The 18,142-nt window shown below is 36.7% G+C and overlaps 1 protein-coding gene across 1 annotated transcript; it reads right to left on the reverse strand.

The window, feature by feature from the left end:
• Positions 1-3,499: 3,499 nt before the first annotated feature.
• On the reverse strand, positions 3,500-17,650 carry oxtrb (oxytocin receptor b). Its single transcript, XM_087801810.1, has 2 exons — positions 15,749-17,650; positions 3,500-4,108 (listed from the first exon to the last, which is right to left on the reverse strand). Exons 1-2 carry the CDS (start codon positions 16,626-16,628, stop codon positions 3,861-3,863), a joined length of 1,128 nt encoding a protein of 375 aa, XP_087657936.1. The 5' UTR covers positions 16,629-17,650; the 3' UTR covers positions 3,500-3,860.
• Between the last annotated feature and the right edge of the window lie 492 nt (positions 17,651-18,142).

Consider the following 18,142-nt stretch of genomic DNA (forward strand, 5'->3'; position numbering starts at 1 on the left):
AGCTGGCCAGCTCCTTCAGTGGCAGGCTCAGGCACCCCCAGTGTAGGACGGAGCGTTATAGAAGGTCCTTCATCCCAACTGGTGTCAGGATATTTAACTCTCTACTTTAAATATCCTGATGCTAATCCGTAGTGTGTTTTTCTTCTCGTGTGTTTTTTATTTTATTTTTTTCCGTTTTTATTTCTATTTTATTTTATTTTTATTCTATTTTATTTTGTTAATAGTGTCAATTTCTAATTTTGTAAATAATTTGTATATTTTTAAGATCGTTTTTATTTTATTTTGTATTATCTCTTTTATTATTTCTTTTTCCTTGCACTTTATCTTTTTCCAACTGCGCTGTTGTGAAAGTGTGTTTCCCCTCTGGGGATGAATAAAGCTTTTCTATTTCTATTTCTATTTCTTATATATATATATATATATATATATATACTGTATATATTTATTTAAAACCTTAAATGTGGATTTTAGAATAAGTATACACAAATCTTAAAACACTTTTGCAAATTAGGTTATTTACAGATAAAGGTACAGATACAACAATATATTTGCAAATCCTTTAATACATATTCTATAGGGAGATCAACAATAACAGCCCTGTATTAGTAATGATGAATAAAAGTCAATACAAAATACAATCGTTCATTTTGACTTTGACCTTAGCAAAGATGGAGTCTCAAATGGTAAATCTTTGTTCTTCGGGACCGTTTAAAAAAAATAGAACAAAATACAAAATGTTTTCCGCTCGACAGATGATGGTGAATTGTAATAAGTGAATAAGACTACTACTACTTAAAACTATGAGCTATGTATTGTTTGGTTTGGCGAGTGAATGGAAAATTGACCAATCACAGACCAATCGACGGGGGGCGGGGCCAAAAACAAACTCAGGTTCCGGAAGTCTGATCATAGTCATCTCAGCAGAGTGATAAGAGGGGGGGATTTAAGTGACCACTGAAGAGACATCCGCCTGGTTCAGAAGAGGATTTGTCAGCCCACGACATCAAATATCTTCAAGACAAGGTCAGTTTGAGCCTCAGTCTCTATCTTGAGATTTCAACTTTAGAGGGTTTTCAACTTTGAGCACAAGTTTTCCAACATCAATGTTGAGTACTTTTCCTGTTTTCAATAGTTTATTTGCGTTGATATTCCAGGAAAGAAAGCTCAGCTGAAGATGATTCTGACAAGTAAAATAAAGACAATGTTTCTTCGCGCCCCCTGGTGGCTCACGCGGGTTAGTTGCATTAAAAAGTGCACTTGTATTGGATGAACTGGCGTCTGGCCCATAGAGGGCGCTCGGGCACCGCCCTCCCACCGATTTGGCTGTTTTTTTTCTATTTTATTTTATTTTATTTATTATTATTTATTCTTTTTTACTTTAAAAATAATCATCATTTTTATAATTCTTCATACTGAAAGACTCTTTTTGCATCGATTCACGTTCTGCTAATAATCTTGAGCTCTGTCTCAAATCGCATACTTTCGAACTTGCACTTGCACACTAAATTGTCGTACTAAAATGCCCACAAAACTGAGGATGGATTGATGGACACTTTCTACCCTTAACGGTCGGCATCTTAGTTATGTTGTACAGAAGGCGTCAGTAACGTTTGTTTATGTGTATTTTGGGCCAAAACACGAACGCTATTGTTTCGCTAGTTTGCGAGCAAACAGTCACTAAACATACGTCGTGACATGTACGTTACATTTGGTGCTTGTGTGTGATAAGTTGTCGTCTGTACTGTAGAAGATTGTGGATTTTATGTGTTCACAGCTGAAATGCTGAAGCTAGCGTATCAGCATACAGTATAAAAACGGTATTGTTTTACTGTTCTGACTATATTTAATATTGTATTTATTTTCATTTAACAATTACTTTATTCTTGAGGGGGAGATGAAGACACAAGGGAGTGGCGAACTGCTGCATAGTTGTGTCCTCTTGTATTTCAATCAGGATGTTCATTAATGCTCGATAGCTCGGGGGGGAGGTGACCCCAGCCTTTGTTAAAAAGAAGTGGGTAAACCTTAAGCAGATTACTCGGATCCCAGAAACATCATTATAAGTTAAATGGCTTTATATGACAATAAGGATAGAGATGTTAAATATATCATTCCCTCTAATTCTTTCCTTCACAGAAGCTAAAGTGCTCCTCCACTGGAGTCAGCACAGAGGGGGGTGAGGTCACTGCAGCATCATCATCAGCTACATGTGTATGGATGAGGCGATTGGGGCCAAGCCTTCAATAACACCACATCACCTCATCCTTCCAGAATTCGGTTGTGGTTGAACCCCCCTCGGTGCAGACCCCACCACAAAGCATCGACCATGGAAAGGCGGCGGGTGGATGATGTTTCCAGAGCAGCAACGGAGAGAGCAGAGATGAGGAGAAACGAGAATTCAGAGAAAGAGGAGGTACAGGGAGACCATGGAGAGAGAGGAGCGTATGATGAGGGAAATGAGGGTGAGGGTTGAGAGGTGAGACAAAGAGAATGCTGCCAGGGAGGAGCGTCTCTTTCATATACTTTCATCAATTGTAAAAAAATAAAAATATTTATTTAGTACAACACAACATTGCCATGCTGTGCTCGTCTTCTGCTCCACAGATGGCACCTGGGGTTGCTGGGTCTGGAAAGTGGTGGTCTCCTGCTGCTCCCTCCACATCAGCATCATCTGATACACTGTCCTGATGCATACTAACCGCCAGTGCACTAAGAGAAGTATGCGATTTGAGACACAGCACAGGTTAGTGTCGTCATTCGCCATATCCTGTCTATCTGGGGTGTGTGAGGTCATCGCTTTGTGAGAGTTAATGCTTTTTTCATCTCTCTAGCTACTGTAAAAAAATATATAATTACATAACTCTAATTCTTTCAGGCTCATAGGAAGAGAAAACTGGATATTGACGCAACAAAAGCTCTTTTCTGGATGAAAATTAGTTTTTTTGTTGCAATTGTACTGTTGTAACAGTAGGTGGAGCCAAAACAATGATTTAGCTTCTGTGGTACTGCACCAATATCCCCCAGCTGTTGTATTGTCAGTTAGTAAGTGATCCTGGTCTAGGAAAGCGCTCTAAAATATTACTTATTTATTATTTATATTAATACACCTCATATTAATCTCTATTATATATTTGAATACTGTTTTCATTTCCCTTCAAAATTTAGTAATTGAGTTGTTCGTCTAGTTCATAAAAATATTTTGTTTAAGAGAAACTATTACATAAACTCTCGACTTGTTCTGATTTATCTTAAAACACGCACAAAGTGCTCTATAAATATAAATTACTTACTTACTTATATGAAGTTCCACTGCAGACCGGAAATGAAAGAACTTGAATCGGAATTATTTATTGTAAGCGCTGTTTTTCGTTATGTCACCTGAAGATGGTGCTGTTTCCGCCCTTTTCGATTGTGCAATTAGATTCAACCTCTGTGCACAGACTTAACTAATGGATTCTTAATATAATTTCCGTGCGTTCTTTTATCATTCTTTCATCCTGACTGGCATCCGATCTGGAAGAGACTCACCAATATACACTTAAATATACGGTGGAAATTAAAGTTAAATCTTCCACTGGGAACACAACGTCCTCGTTGTCAAACTTGTTGACTAAGGATGATATTTCGGTGATTTTGGACATTTAGAAAGCAACGTTTTTTTTGTTTTTTTTTTCAAATATTTCTTCCCACACATAAACACAAGACAAACAGTATTTGTTATATTTTATATAAGAGTGTCGAACTTGACAGATTTTATTTTCGGAAAAACTTTTTGTAGTCGCGGCCATTCAGTCTTGTGACAGTTCCAAACATTGTCTGTAACAGGCTCACGAGGCACTCGTGTGCAGAGTCCTGGTCGCTCACGCGCTGGACGTGTGCGAGACGCTCTTGTGGCTGCTGGTGTTCCTGATGACGGATGTGGAGCAGCTGCTCTTGTGGCTGCACTGGCGCTCGCAGTGGCAAGTGGACGTGGTCCAGTATTTCTGGCAGCAGCAGAGGAAGCTCTGCAGCAGGTCCTTGAAGAGGTGGCCGGCGAAGAACATGTAGATCCAGGGGTTGCAGCAGCTGTTGAGGCTGGCCAGCAACATGGCGATGATGAAGGGCGTCTCTGGAGACAGACATCAGAGTTTTGACTTCACTTGTCAATCATCGTAAGCTTCTTCATCTTCCTCATCTCATCAATATCATCATCGTCAATTTCCTCATCTTTATCATCATTATCTCATCATCATCAATATCATCATCATTATCTCACCATCATCATAATCAATATCATCATCTTCATCATCATCATCAAAATCATCATCTTCATCATCATTATCTCATCATCATCATCATCAATATCATCATCATAATCAATATCATCATCATCATCAATATCATCATCTTCATCATCATTATCTCATCATCATCATCATAAATATCATCATCATTATCTCATCATCATCATCATCATCAATATCATCATCATTATCTCATCATCATCATAATCAATATCATCATCTTCATCATCATCATCAATATCATCATCTTCATCATCATTATCTCATCATCATCATCATCAATATCATCATCATCATAATCAATATCATCATCATCATCAATATCATCATCTTCATCATCATTATCTATCTCATCATCATCATCATCAATATCATCATCATTATCTCATCATCATCATTAATATCATCATCATTATCTCATCATCATCATAATCAATATCATCATCTTCATCATCATTATCTCAACATCATCATCAATATCATCATTATCATCATCTTCATCATTATTATCTCATCATCATCATCATCAATATTGTCATCATCATCAATATCATCATCCTTATCTCATTATCATCATCATCAAAATCATCATCATCATCATCATCATTAATATCGTCATCATCATCAATATCATCATGATCAATATCATCATCATTATCTCATTATTATCATTATCAATATCATCATCTTGATCAATATAATCATCTTCATCATTATTATCTCATCATCATCATCAATATCGTCATCATCCACATCAATATCATCATCTTCGTCATCATTATCTCATCATCATCATCATTATTATCATCATCTTCATCATCCTCAATAACATCATCTTCATCATCAATATCTTCATCACCATTATCAATATCATCATCATAATCAATTTTATCATCATCATCATCAATATCATCATCTTCATCATTATTATCTCATAATCATCATCATTAATATCATCATCATCCTCAATATCATCATCATCATCATCAATATCGTAATCATCATCATCACCATTAACATTTTCTACTTCATCGTCATCTTTATCATCATCAATATCTTAATCATCATCATCAATATCGTAATCATCATCATCATCATCATCATTAACATTGTCTTCTTCATCGTCATCTTTATCATCATCAATATCTTAATCATCATCATAAATATAGTCATCAACATTGTCTCCTTCATCGTCATCATCATCATCAATATCTTAATCATCATCATCAATATCGTCATCATCCTCAATATAATCATCGTCATCATCATCATCATTAACATTGTCTTCTTCATCATCATCTTTATCATCATCAATATCTTAATCAATATCGTCATCATCATCATAATTAACATTGTCTTCTTCATCGTCATCTAATCATCTTCATCATTATTATCTCATCATCATCATCAATATCGTCATCATCCACATCAATATCATCATCTTCATCATCATTATCTCATCATCATCATCATTATTATCATCATCTTCATCATCCTCACAAACATCATCTTCATCATCAATATCTTCATCACCATTATCAATATCATCATCATAATCAATTTCATCATCATCATCATCAATATCATCATCTTCATCATTATTATCTCATAATCATCATCATTAATATCATCATTTTAATCATCATCATCAATATCGTCATCACCATTATCAATATCATCATCATTATCTCATCATCATCATAATCAATATCATTATCTTCATCATCATTATCTCAAAATCATCATCAATATCATCATTATCATCATCTTCATCATTATTATCTCATCATCATCATCATCAATATTGTCATCATCATCAATATCATCATCCTTATCTCATTATCATCATCATCAAAATCATCATCATCATCATCATCATTAATATCGTCATCATCATCAATATCATCATGATCAATATCATCATCATTATCTCATTATTATCATTATCAATATCATCATCTTGATCAATATAATCATCTTCATCATTATTATCTCATCATCATCATCAATATCGTCATCATCCACATCAATATCATCATCTTCGTCATCATTATCTCATCATCATCATCATTATTATCATCATCTTCATCATCCTCAATAACATCATCTTCATCATCAATATCTTCATCACCATTATCAATATCATCATCATAATCAATTTTATCATCATCATCATCAATATCATCATCTTCATCATTATTATCTCATAATCATCATCATTAATATCATCATCTTAATCATCATCATCAATATCGTCATCACCATTATCAATATCATCATCATCCTCAATATCATCATCATCATCATCAATATCGTAATCATCATCATCACCATTAACATTTTCTACTTCATCGTCATCTTTATCATCATCAATATCTTAATCATCATCATCAATATCGTAATCATCATCATCATCATTAACATTGTCTTCTTCATCGTCATCTTTATCATCATCAATATCTTAATCATCATCATCAATATAGTCATCAACATTGTCTCCTTCATCGTCATCATCATCATCAATATCTTAATCATCATCATCAATATCTTAATCATCATCATCAATATCGTCATCATCCTCAATATAATCATCGTCATCATCATCATCATTAACATTGTCTTCTTCATCATCATCTTTATCATCATCAATATCTTAATCAATATCGTCATCATCATCATAATTAACATTGTCTTCTTCATCGTCATCTAATCATCTTCATCATTATTATCTCATCATCATCATCAATATCGTCATCATCCACATCAATATCATCATCTTCATCATCATTATCTCATCATCATCATCATTATTATCATCATCTTCATCATCCTCAAAAACATCATCTTCATCATCAATATCTTCATCACCATTATCAATATCATCATCATAATCAATTTCATCATCATCATCATCAATATCATCATCTTCATCATTATTATCTGATAATCATCATCATTAATATCATCATTTTAATCATCATCATCAATATCGTCATCACCATTATCAATATCATCATCATCCTCAATATCATCATCATCATCATCAATATCGTAATCATCATCATCACCATTAACATTTTCTACTTCATCGTCATCTTTATCATCATCTATATCTTAATCATCATCATCAATATCGTCATCATTATCATCAATATCATAATCATCATCATCATCATCATCATTAACATTGTCTTCTTCATCGTCATCTTTATCATCATCAATATCTTAATCAATATCGTCATCATCATCAATATCAACATTGTCTTCTTCATCGTCATCATCATCACCATCATCAATATCATCATCTTCATCATCTTCATCATTATTATCTCATCATCATCATCAATATCGTAATCATCATCATCAATATCGTCATTAACATTGTCTTCTTCATCATCATCTTCATCATCATAAATATCTTAATCATCATCATCAATATCATCATCAACATTGTCTCCTTTATCGTCATCATCATCATCAACATCTTAATCATCATCATCAATATCATCATCAACATTGTCTCCTTTATCATCATCATCATCATCAACATCTTAATCATCATCATCAATATCGTCATCATCCTCAATATAATCATCGTCATCATCATAATCATTAACATTGTCTTCTTCATCATCATCTTTATCATCATCAATATCTTAATCAATATCGTCATCATCATCATAATTAACATTGTCTTCTTCATCGTCATCTTTATCATCATCAATATCTTAATCAATATCGTCATCATTATCAACATCAACATTGTCTTCTTGGTCATCTTCATCATCATCTCATCATCAATATCGTAATCATAATCATCATCATTATCAACATTGTCTTCATCATCATCATCATCAACATTGTCTTCTTCATCATCATCATCATCATTATCAACATTGTCTTCATCATCATCATCATCCTCATCATCATCAACGTTGTCTTCTTCATCATCATCATTATCAACATTGTCTTCATCATCATCATCAACATTGTCTTCATCATCATCATCATCATCATCAACATTGTCTTCATCATCATCATCATCATCATCAACATTGTCTTCATCATCATCAACATTGTCTTCATCATCATCATTTTCTTCTTTATCATTGTCATCATCAATATCATCATCAACATTGTCTTTTTCATCATCATCATCATCATAATCAACATTGTCTTCATCATCATCATCATCATCAACATTGTCTTCATCATCATCATTTTCTTCTTTATCATCGTCATCATCAATATCATCATCTTCTTCATCATCAATATCATCATCAACATTGTCTTCATCATCATCATCATCAACATTGTCTTCATCATCATCATCATCAACATTGTCTTCATCATCATCATCAACATTGTCTTCATCATTATCATTTTCTTCTTTATCATCGTCATCATCAATATCATCATCTTCTTAATCATCAATATCATCATCAACATGGTCGTTTTCATCATCATCATCATCATCATCAACATTGTCTTCATCATCATCATCATCATCAACATTGTCTTCATCATCATCATTTTCTTCTTTATCATCATCATCATCAATATCATCATCTTCTTCATCATCAATATGATCATCAACATTGTCTTTTTCATCATCATCATCATCATCATCATCATCATCATCATCAACATTGTCTTTTTCATCATCATCATCATCATCATCAACATTGTCTTCATCATCATCATCATCATCAACATTGTCTTCATCATCATCATTTTCTTCTTTATCATCGTCATCATCAGTATCATCATCAATATCATCATCAACATTGTCTTTTTCATCATCATCATCATCATCATCATCAACATTGTCTTTTTCATCATCATCATCATCATCATCAACATCGTCTTCATCATCATCATCATCAATATCATCATCTTCTTCATCATCAATATCATCATCAACATTGTCTTCATCATCATCATCATCATCATCATCAACATTGTCTTCATCATTTTCTTCTTTATCATCGTCATCATCAATATCATCATCTTCTTCATCATCAATATCATCATCAACATTGTCTTTTTCATCATCATCATCATCATCATCAACATTGTCTTTTTCATCATCATCATCATCATCAACATTGTCTTCATCATCATCATCATCATCAACATTGTCTTCATCATCATCATTTTCTTCTTTATCATCGTCATCATCAATATCATCATCTTCTTCATCATCTTCTTCATCATCAACATGGTCGTTTTCATCATCATCATCATCAACATTGTCTTCATCATCATCATCATCATCAACATTGTCTTCATCATCATCATTTTCTTCTTTATCATCGTCATCATCAATATCATCATCTTCTTCATCATCAATATCATCATCAACATTGTATTTTTTATCATCATCATCATCATCATCAACATTGTCTTTTTCATCATCATCATCATCATCATCAACATTGTCTTCATCATCATCATTTTCTTCTTTATCATCGTCATCATCAATATCATCATCTTCTTCATCATCAATATCATCATCAACATTGTCTTTTTCATCATCATCATCATCATCAACATTGTCTTCATCATCATCATCATTATCAACATTGTCTTCATCATCATCATTTTCTTCTTTATCATCGTCATCATCAATATCATCATCTTCTTCATCATCAATATCATCATCAACATTGTCTTCTTCATCATCATCATCAACATTGTCTTCTTCATCATCATCTTCTTCATTACTGATATCAATACCTTTATTAACATTATCCTCAATATTATCATCATCATCATCATCATGTTCTTCTTTATCATCACCATCATCATCATCATCATCATTATCATCATCATCTTGGACATATTTTGGAAGTAGTTGATGCTTAATTAGATAATGAATACATTTGTATGTTTAAGAGTGAAGGGAGGAAATCAGAGTGCCCAGAAAAAAACATGGCTGCCTACATAACGTTTGTAAACAAAAACATAAACACATAAACATACAAAAGGCAGCCGAGGATTCAAACTGAGTTGAGTTGTGAAACAGCAGCAGCTTCATTAGATACCATGTCTGTTGAAAAGAAAATCTTATTAGCAACTCAAGAACATTTTGTCCTTTCACTGACTCAACTTTTTGTCAGTAAATTTAAAAAATATTCCTGATTCTTCGACGTCCAGTGTCTATTCCTCTCTCCACCAGACACATCTAATGAAGCTTGAATCTTAATAACCGTTTCCTCGTCTGCATGGATTCTTGGGTGTTCTGTGACTAACACAAGGAAAGAGACGTGTGTGAAGTCGACCGATGTTTCTCAATCCACATTACACTTTCTGTTCTTGTTGCCAGGACCAGGAAAAACATTGACTTTGGCTTCATCTCTGCTTTGTTTCTTCAAGATTCGACCTCATAATTGGAGGAGAAGTGGCCTAAAATAAAAGGCTGGTGTTGATGCAGCGAACACTTGTTTGATTAAAATCGTGAAGTGTATCAAAGATGGTTACGAGATGGAGAGGTTAAGCAAACAGAGCGTCAAGTCTGGATTCACGTCACCTCAGTGTGGCTGGTTCACAGCGGAGAACCATGATGTTAGTTACAGCAGCTCCTATGGTTTCAAAGATCTTTGTTCAGTTTAGTTTTCAGTTTTGAGTTGGAAAAGACACCTTTACATCAAGACCAACACATTATCATGACTGGAGAGTGTCGAGACCGAGACTCAGACCAAGACTAAGGCGAGGTACACTGAGTCCAAACCAAGACCAGGACCAAGACCAGGACCAGAACCAAGACCAGGACCAAGACCAAGACCAAGACCAAGACCAAGACCAAGACAAAGACCAAGATGAGCCACACTGAGTCAAAACAAAAAACAATAGCGGAGTGTTTGAACCGAGACCCAAACCAAGACCAAGACCCAGAGCAAAGTACACTGTGTAAAAACCAAGACCAGGATCAAGACCCAAACCAAGACCAAGATGAGGTACACTGAGTCAAAACAAAGACCAAGATCACAACCAAGAACAGAGAGTGTTAAGACCGAGACCCGAACCAGGACCAAGACCAAGATTAAGACCAAGACCAAGACCAAGACCCGAACCAAGACCAAGATGAGTCAAAACAAAGACCAAGAACGCAGCGTTAGGACTGAGACCCAAACCAAGACCAAGACCAAGATTAAGACCAAGTCCAGGACCAAGACCCAAACCAAGACCAAGACCAAGATGAGGTACACTGAGTCAAAACAAAGACCATGAACGGAGTGTTAGTACCGAGACAGAGACCAAGACCCAGACCCAGACCCAGACCAAGGTACACTGGGTAAAAAACAAGACCAGGATCAAGAAGTGTAAAGACGGATACCCGAACCAGTACCAAGATTAAGACCAGGACCAAGACCAAGATGAGGTACACTGAGTCAAAACAAAGATAAAGACCAAGGCGAGGTACACTGAGTAAAAAAAAACAAAAAACTTTTCAAGACCAGGACCAAGACTTTTCAATTCAAGGACCAAGAACAAAACTGGCCGAGTCTTGACCAGCACTAAAAAACACAATAAGCACAATAACATGCTGAATAACATGAGCATACATTCCAGAGAAAGATCAAGCAAACATCAAGTTGTGTTTTCCACAGTCTCAGCTTGAATGTTTACAGCAACATGCCATGATGTGAGCTGCTATAAATCTGGCTACAGATCATTTTGTTCTTGACTGGTGAGAAATAATGCATATAAATATCAACACAACAACCAAGTGACAGTTTTATTAAGTTTTCTTTTCCTGAAATACAGAATGTTTCCTCTATAGCAGCAGGACTTCGACCACCTTTCTCATCCAATCACACGTTTGATTTTTACATTTATTAACTGAGTTAATCCACAAATTCCAAAGAAACCTTTGGCTTTTCCTATCAAAGGAAATGGACCCTCCACTCCCAATAAGACTTTTTGTTGTTCCTCGCCGGCATTTCAATAATGGCCCTTCACACAATAATCTCACACCCCTCCTCAGCTCACACTCATGTTTCGCTTGGCTCGGATCACAGGCTCTAGGTGCATTGTGGGTAGCTGACATGGGCATGGATCAGGCTTCAAACCCTTTGTTTCCGAGTGGCAGAACAAACACCAGGAAGGGCACGTTCACTTTGTTATGACAGCAGGCCAAAGGTTAAGTGAGTGAAGGTCATGTGACAACACAAGAAGAAAACGTATGCACTCTCTTTTAGTTGAAAAGAAAGATGTAGTTAAGCAAAATGAAACATGTTTAACTGTTGACGGCATCTGCTGACCATGGAGAGGAAGAAAACCCCCCCCCCCAGATATGAAGAGTGTCAAGACCAAGACTTTTCAAGACCAAGACCAAAAACAAGAACAAGAACAAGAACAAAACTGAGATTGAAACCAAAACCAAGGCACACTGAGTCAGGGCCAAAACCAAGACCTTTCAATACCAAGGCCATAACCAAGATCAAAACTAAGACCAAAACCAAGACCAAAACAAGACCAGTACCAAGACCAGGACCAAGACCAGGACCAAAACATAGACCAAAACCAAGACCAAAACCAAGACCAAAACCAAGACCAAAACCAAGACCAAAACCAAGACCAAAACCAAGACCAAAACCAAGACCAAAACCAAGACCAAAACCAAGACCAAGACCAAGACCAAGACCAAGACCAAGACCAAGATGAGCCACACTGAGTCAAAACAAAAACCAATAGCGGAGTGTTTGAACCGAGACCCAAACCAAGACCAAGACCCAGAGCAAAGTACACTGTGTAAAAACCAAGACCAGGATCAAGACCCAAACCAAGACCAAGATGAGGTACACTGAGTCAAAACAAAGACCAAGATCACGACCAAGAACAGAGAGTGTTAAGACCGAGACCCGAACCAGGACCAGGACCAAGACCAAGATTAAGACCAAGACCAAGACCCGAACCAAGACCAAGACCAAGGTACACTGAGTAAAATTCAGACCAGAACGCAGTGTTAGGACTGAGACCCAAACCAAGACCAAGACCAAGATTAAGACCAAGTCCAGGACCAAGACCCAAACCAAGACCAAGACCAAGATGAGGTACACTGAGTAAAATTCAGACCAGGATCAAGAATAGAGAGTGTAGAGACGGATACCCAAACCAGGAGCAAGATTAAGACCAAGACCAGGACCAAGACCCGAACCAAGACCAAGATGAGTCAAAACAAAGACCAAGAACGCAGTGTTAGGACTGAGACCCAAACCAAGACCAAGACCAAGATTAAGACCAAGTCCAGGACCAAGACCAAAACCAAGACCAAGACCAAAACCGAGACCAAAACCGAGACCAAAACCGAGGCCAAAACCGAGACCAAAAGCGAGACCAAAACAGAGACAAAAAAAGGGACCAAGACCAGGACTATTTTTTAATTGTGGCAATACTTTTGAATAATTATAGAATTAAAAAAATTGTTCATTTTTGGTGTGAAGGTAAACTTCAGATAATTACAAACTATGAACTAAACTAGTTCATTTCAAAATTTAGATCTATTTGATCTTCTGTTAGTAACAATTGAAATCCCTCATTCTGAACCTTTTATGACTCCTTTGATCCATGTCTCCTCTTAGACATTTGTTTTCACATTAAAAAAACACACATTCTTGCACATCTTTAAAACTCTTACAATTTTATTTTTAAACTATTTGGCTGAACATGTCCTAATCTGTGTTTGTGTGTTTGTAAATCTAAAAAAAGTTGACGTACTGGAGGAGCTTTGAAGAAAAGATACACAACTTGACGTCTGACTGGTGTTCACTGTCAAATCAAGTGGACTTTACAGATGGATTTCTCTGTGAAGTTTATTGTGGGAAAAAAGAACTTTCCACATCAGTGGATCAGTTTCCTGATGACTCGTGAAGGGTCAGCCTTGGTGGCTCGTAGGAATCACAGACTCCAGCAATATGGAGGGACAAGTCCTCGTGTTGGAAGGAAAGTTAAGTCATTAGGAAGGTTTTAGTCAAATTCCTTTTGAGCAGAACATATACGTGGAAAGGATCAGCTGATAAAATCTTTAAATGGATTTTTTTAAGGCATTACTGGTGGATTTTGTCGAGAAGGAGAAATGTTGGTCTTTAGATAATTAGATGGACATAATGAGGTGCTGGAGTGGAAAGTGTGTGATGTGGCTCCAGCAGGACTTCCTTGAGAATGATAAACACTGGGAAAGACCCTCCTATCCATCAGTCTGGACGTCTGGACCGAAGGTAATCGTCCAGAACTGAGAGCAGCAGCTTTGTTTTTGTCCCAATAGAGTATTTCCTGCAGCTTGATGACAGGCTTGTTCGCTCAGAAGTTCAACTGATAATTTTTTCATTCATATTTTCTTTTATTTTTTAGATCTACAAATTCACGATTTATGATTGTCCCGCAAATTGAATGTATTCCATGTATCGTATTAACGTTCTGGCTTTTACAAAGACGCTGTCTCTTTAAGTGGCATCCCAAACCAGAGGTGCACGATTATATTTTTACATCCTCAGGGGCCACATTTAAGTGTGGGGCCATCAAGTGAATATCAAAGAAAAAAAAGTATAAAATTATAGTAATAAAATAAAGTGTAATATGCTCAATAACTATTTTTCTGTATTTATATAACTTAAACACTTTTAAAATTTGTTATGAAAATACATTTTTTTTTCAACTATAATTGAAAATAAAAATAAAATCGAATTAATACATATAATATAATTGTGAATTAACATTAGTAAAATTGATACTTACAGATTTATTTATTTTTTCTTATATAGACACTTCCTTAAATTTGTTGGGAATAAATACTGAAAAATAGTCAGATTAAGAGACTAGTAATGAATAATGGAAATAAATATGAAGTAAATTTGAGACAATATTACAGTTTTCGTTTTAAATAGTGTACATTTTTTAAGAATTAACATATTTTTAACGTTCTGGCTTTTACAAAGACCCTGTTTCTTTAAATGGCATCACACAAAAAAACAGATTATACAGGTGACATCTTAAACCAGGAATGCACGATTACACATCCTCAGGGGGCACATTTTAGTGAATATAAAAGAAAGAAAAGTATAAAATAATGTAATAAAATTAAACGTTATATGCTCAAATTACTATTTTACCGATTTAGTTATGAATTAAATATATATATATATATAATTACAATATTTGATTGATTTAATTTAATACAGAAAATATAAGTGTATAATTCGCTCTATTACATTTAATATCTACAGAAATTATTTTATAAAATGTTTTTTTGATCTAATATAAACACTTCCTTGGTAATAAACACTCAGAAATAGTCATATTTAGGGACTAGTAATAAATAATGGAAATAAATACACAATAAAATTTAGACGATATTACAGGATCTAAATACGGTACATTTTTAAATAATCAACACACTTTTAGTTCATTCTCCACAGCTCATCCGGGCCTGACGTCATGTGAATGTCACACGTTTCTCTTACCTTCTCGCGGCGCAGCTGGGTCCCACGCGGACCACATCTGGACGAAGAAGAAGGGGGTCCAGCAGACCACGTAGGCCAGGACCACCACAAAGGTCATCTTCACTGTCCGGATCTTGGCCTTGGAAATGAGTCTGACGCTGCTCACGCGGCACAGCTGGGGCCCCGCCACGATGGGCCCCTTCCTGGTCTTCACACTCAGGTTCTGCCAGATCTTGAAGCTGATCAGACCGTAGCAGACGCTCAGAACCGCCACCGGGACCACGTAGATGCTCAGCGTCATCCACGTGATGTAGACTTTGGCCCCCCACGGTTGAACGAAGTCCCCCCAGCAGTCGTGCACGCCGCCCCCCACCTCCCTGAGTGAGAAGATGCCCACCTGAGGCACGCTGAAGACCAGGCTCAGCGTCCAGGAGGCGATGACGCACAGGCGGTCCTTGCGCCGGTGGATCGACCAGAGCGGCTGACATATCGCGATACATCGGTCCACCGACATGAGCACGAGCATGTACGTGGACGCGAACATGCCGACCACCTGCGCGTACTTGACGAGCCGGCACAGCAGGTCCGGGCCGTAGAAGCGGAACGTGATGTCCCAGATGAGCTGCGGCAGCACCTGGAACAGCGCCACCACCAGGTCCGCGATGCTCAGGTGCTTCATGAAGTAGTACATGCGGGACTGGCCGCGCGCGCTGGAGTGGACCGCGCGCAGCACGCACAGGTTCCCGGTCAGCGCCAGCAGCAGCACCAGGACCAGGACCGAGACCTCCACTTTGGCCACCTCCTCGTTGCGTTTGAGCGGGTTCACGGAGCTGTTGGAGGAGAGACTCGCGTTGGTCCAGCTCAGGTTCTGGACCCCGGGGTCCGGCAGAAGCGCATCCATGGTGCGAGACAGACGCGCCGCGGTGGCGCAGCTGGAGGTCACATCACATCCGGGACCAGAATTTCTCACACGGACCCGCGACTGATGGTCACGTCTGGACTGAGCAGGACCAGAGTTGTAGAAGATCTGCTGGAGATCAGTGACGCCCCCTCCTCTTATGGTGCCCCCGAGAACTGCCCAGAACCACCGAGCACCGAGGTCCTCTTTCCTGCTCTTTATTCTTTGCTCCCTTTTTCTTTTTCTTCTTTCACTTCTTCACTCCTTTCTTCTCTCACCCCTTGTAGTTATTGTTTCCTTTAAATACTTTTTTCACTCTATCATTTCTTTCTTTCTTTCCTTGTTTATATTCCATTAGTGATGTTCTCCCTTTTATCCTTTTACCTTTTTCTTTTCATTTTCTTCCCTCTTTCTTTCATTTTATGTTTTCTCTCCTGTTTTTTCTTATTTTCTTTTAATCAATTTCCTTTCCCCATATTTGATCCTTTCCTTTTTATTCATTTATTTCCCTTCACCGTTTTAGCGTTTTATTTCCATCTTTCTTTCTTTCTTTCTTTCTTTTGACTTCTTCTTTTTATGTTTTTCTTTTTTGTTCTTTAAATTATTAATTTCCTCCCTGTTTTCTTTCTTTTCTTTGAATTCATTTTTCTTTTTCACCCCAGTATAATTTATTTCTTTACTTTTTTTTATACACCCCCCTTCCCTTTGTATACCTTCTGTCTTTTCTCTTTTTCTGTTTTTCTTTTCTGTATTCTTTTTGTCCCTTGCTTTCTTTTTATTCTCCCGTGTTTACCTTATTTCCCTTTAAGTCCTTCACCTACCTCCTATTCCTTCTTCCTTTCCTTTATTATTCCTCATTTACCCCCCCCCCATTATCATTTCTTTATTATTTTTGTCATTTCATTTTTCCCTTTCTCGCTGCTCCCCTTTTTTCTATATTTCACTCCAATGACTGATTAATTTATTTTTGCTTTCTTGTGCTCTGTGACCTCCAGCATGGTTTTCTTTCTTTTTTCTCTGTATCTTTTTTTTCTTTCATATACTTTCTAATTTCTTTCCATCCAACTATACCTTCTTTACCTTTGTTTATCTTTCACGTTTTATTTATCACATTCTTTCATTCTTTCTCCCTTTTAAACTTTCTTTCTCTCAGTCTCTTCGTTCTGCTTCCACAGAGTCTCTGGGAACACTGGGATGTATTTTATTTAATGGGGAATTGAACGATGTATGTTTAAAAAATGCCTATCCTTAAAACATGTTAAACAACAATGTTGTCAAGACTCTCTTTGGAAGTTTTTACCTGAGAGTGAAACACGTTCATTAAACGTGAAGTTTGTGTCACAGTTCACTCATTCATGGTCACAGGGACGTAAAGAAGTAAAATAATTTTCTGTGTAGATATTTTGACTCCAGGCGAAAACACGAGGTATAGTTTCCATATTCCACGTTGATACTGTCAGGAGTCGCCCTCCGTCGTCTGAGAACCTCCTCCCTGCATTCCTGGTGATCTTTACTTG

The sequence above is a fragment of the Callionymus lyra genome, chromosome 10 (genome assembly GCF_982586985.1).
Source record: "Callionymus lyra chromosome 10, fCalLyr1.hap1.1, whole genome shotgun sequence".
Taxonomy (NCBI): domain Eukaryota; kingdom Metazoa; phylum Chordata; class Actinopteri; order Syngnathiformes; family Callionymidae; genus Callionymus; species Callionymus lyra.

What these genes read in the sequence shown, in the direction of transcription:
- oxtrb (XM_087801810.1), bottom strand. Translation starts at nt 16,628, where the DNA reads ATGGATGCGCTTCTGCCGGACCCCGGGGTCCAGAACCTGAGCTGGACC. An exon ending in CCCAGCTGCGCCGCGAGAAG is followed by an intron (nt 4,109 to 15,748) that starts GTAAGAGAAACG and finishes GTCTGTCTCCAG; the next exon opens with AGACGCCCTTCATCATCGCC.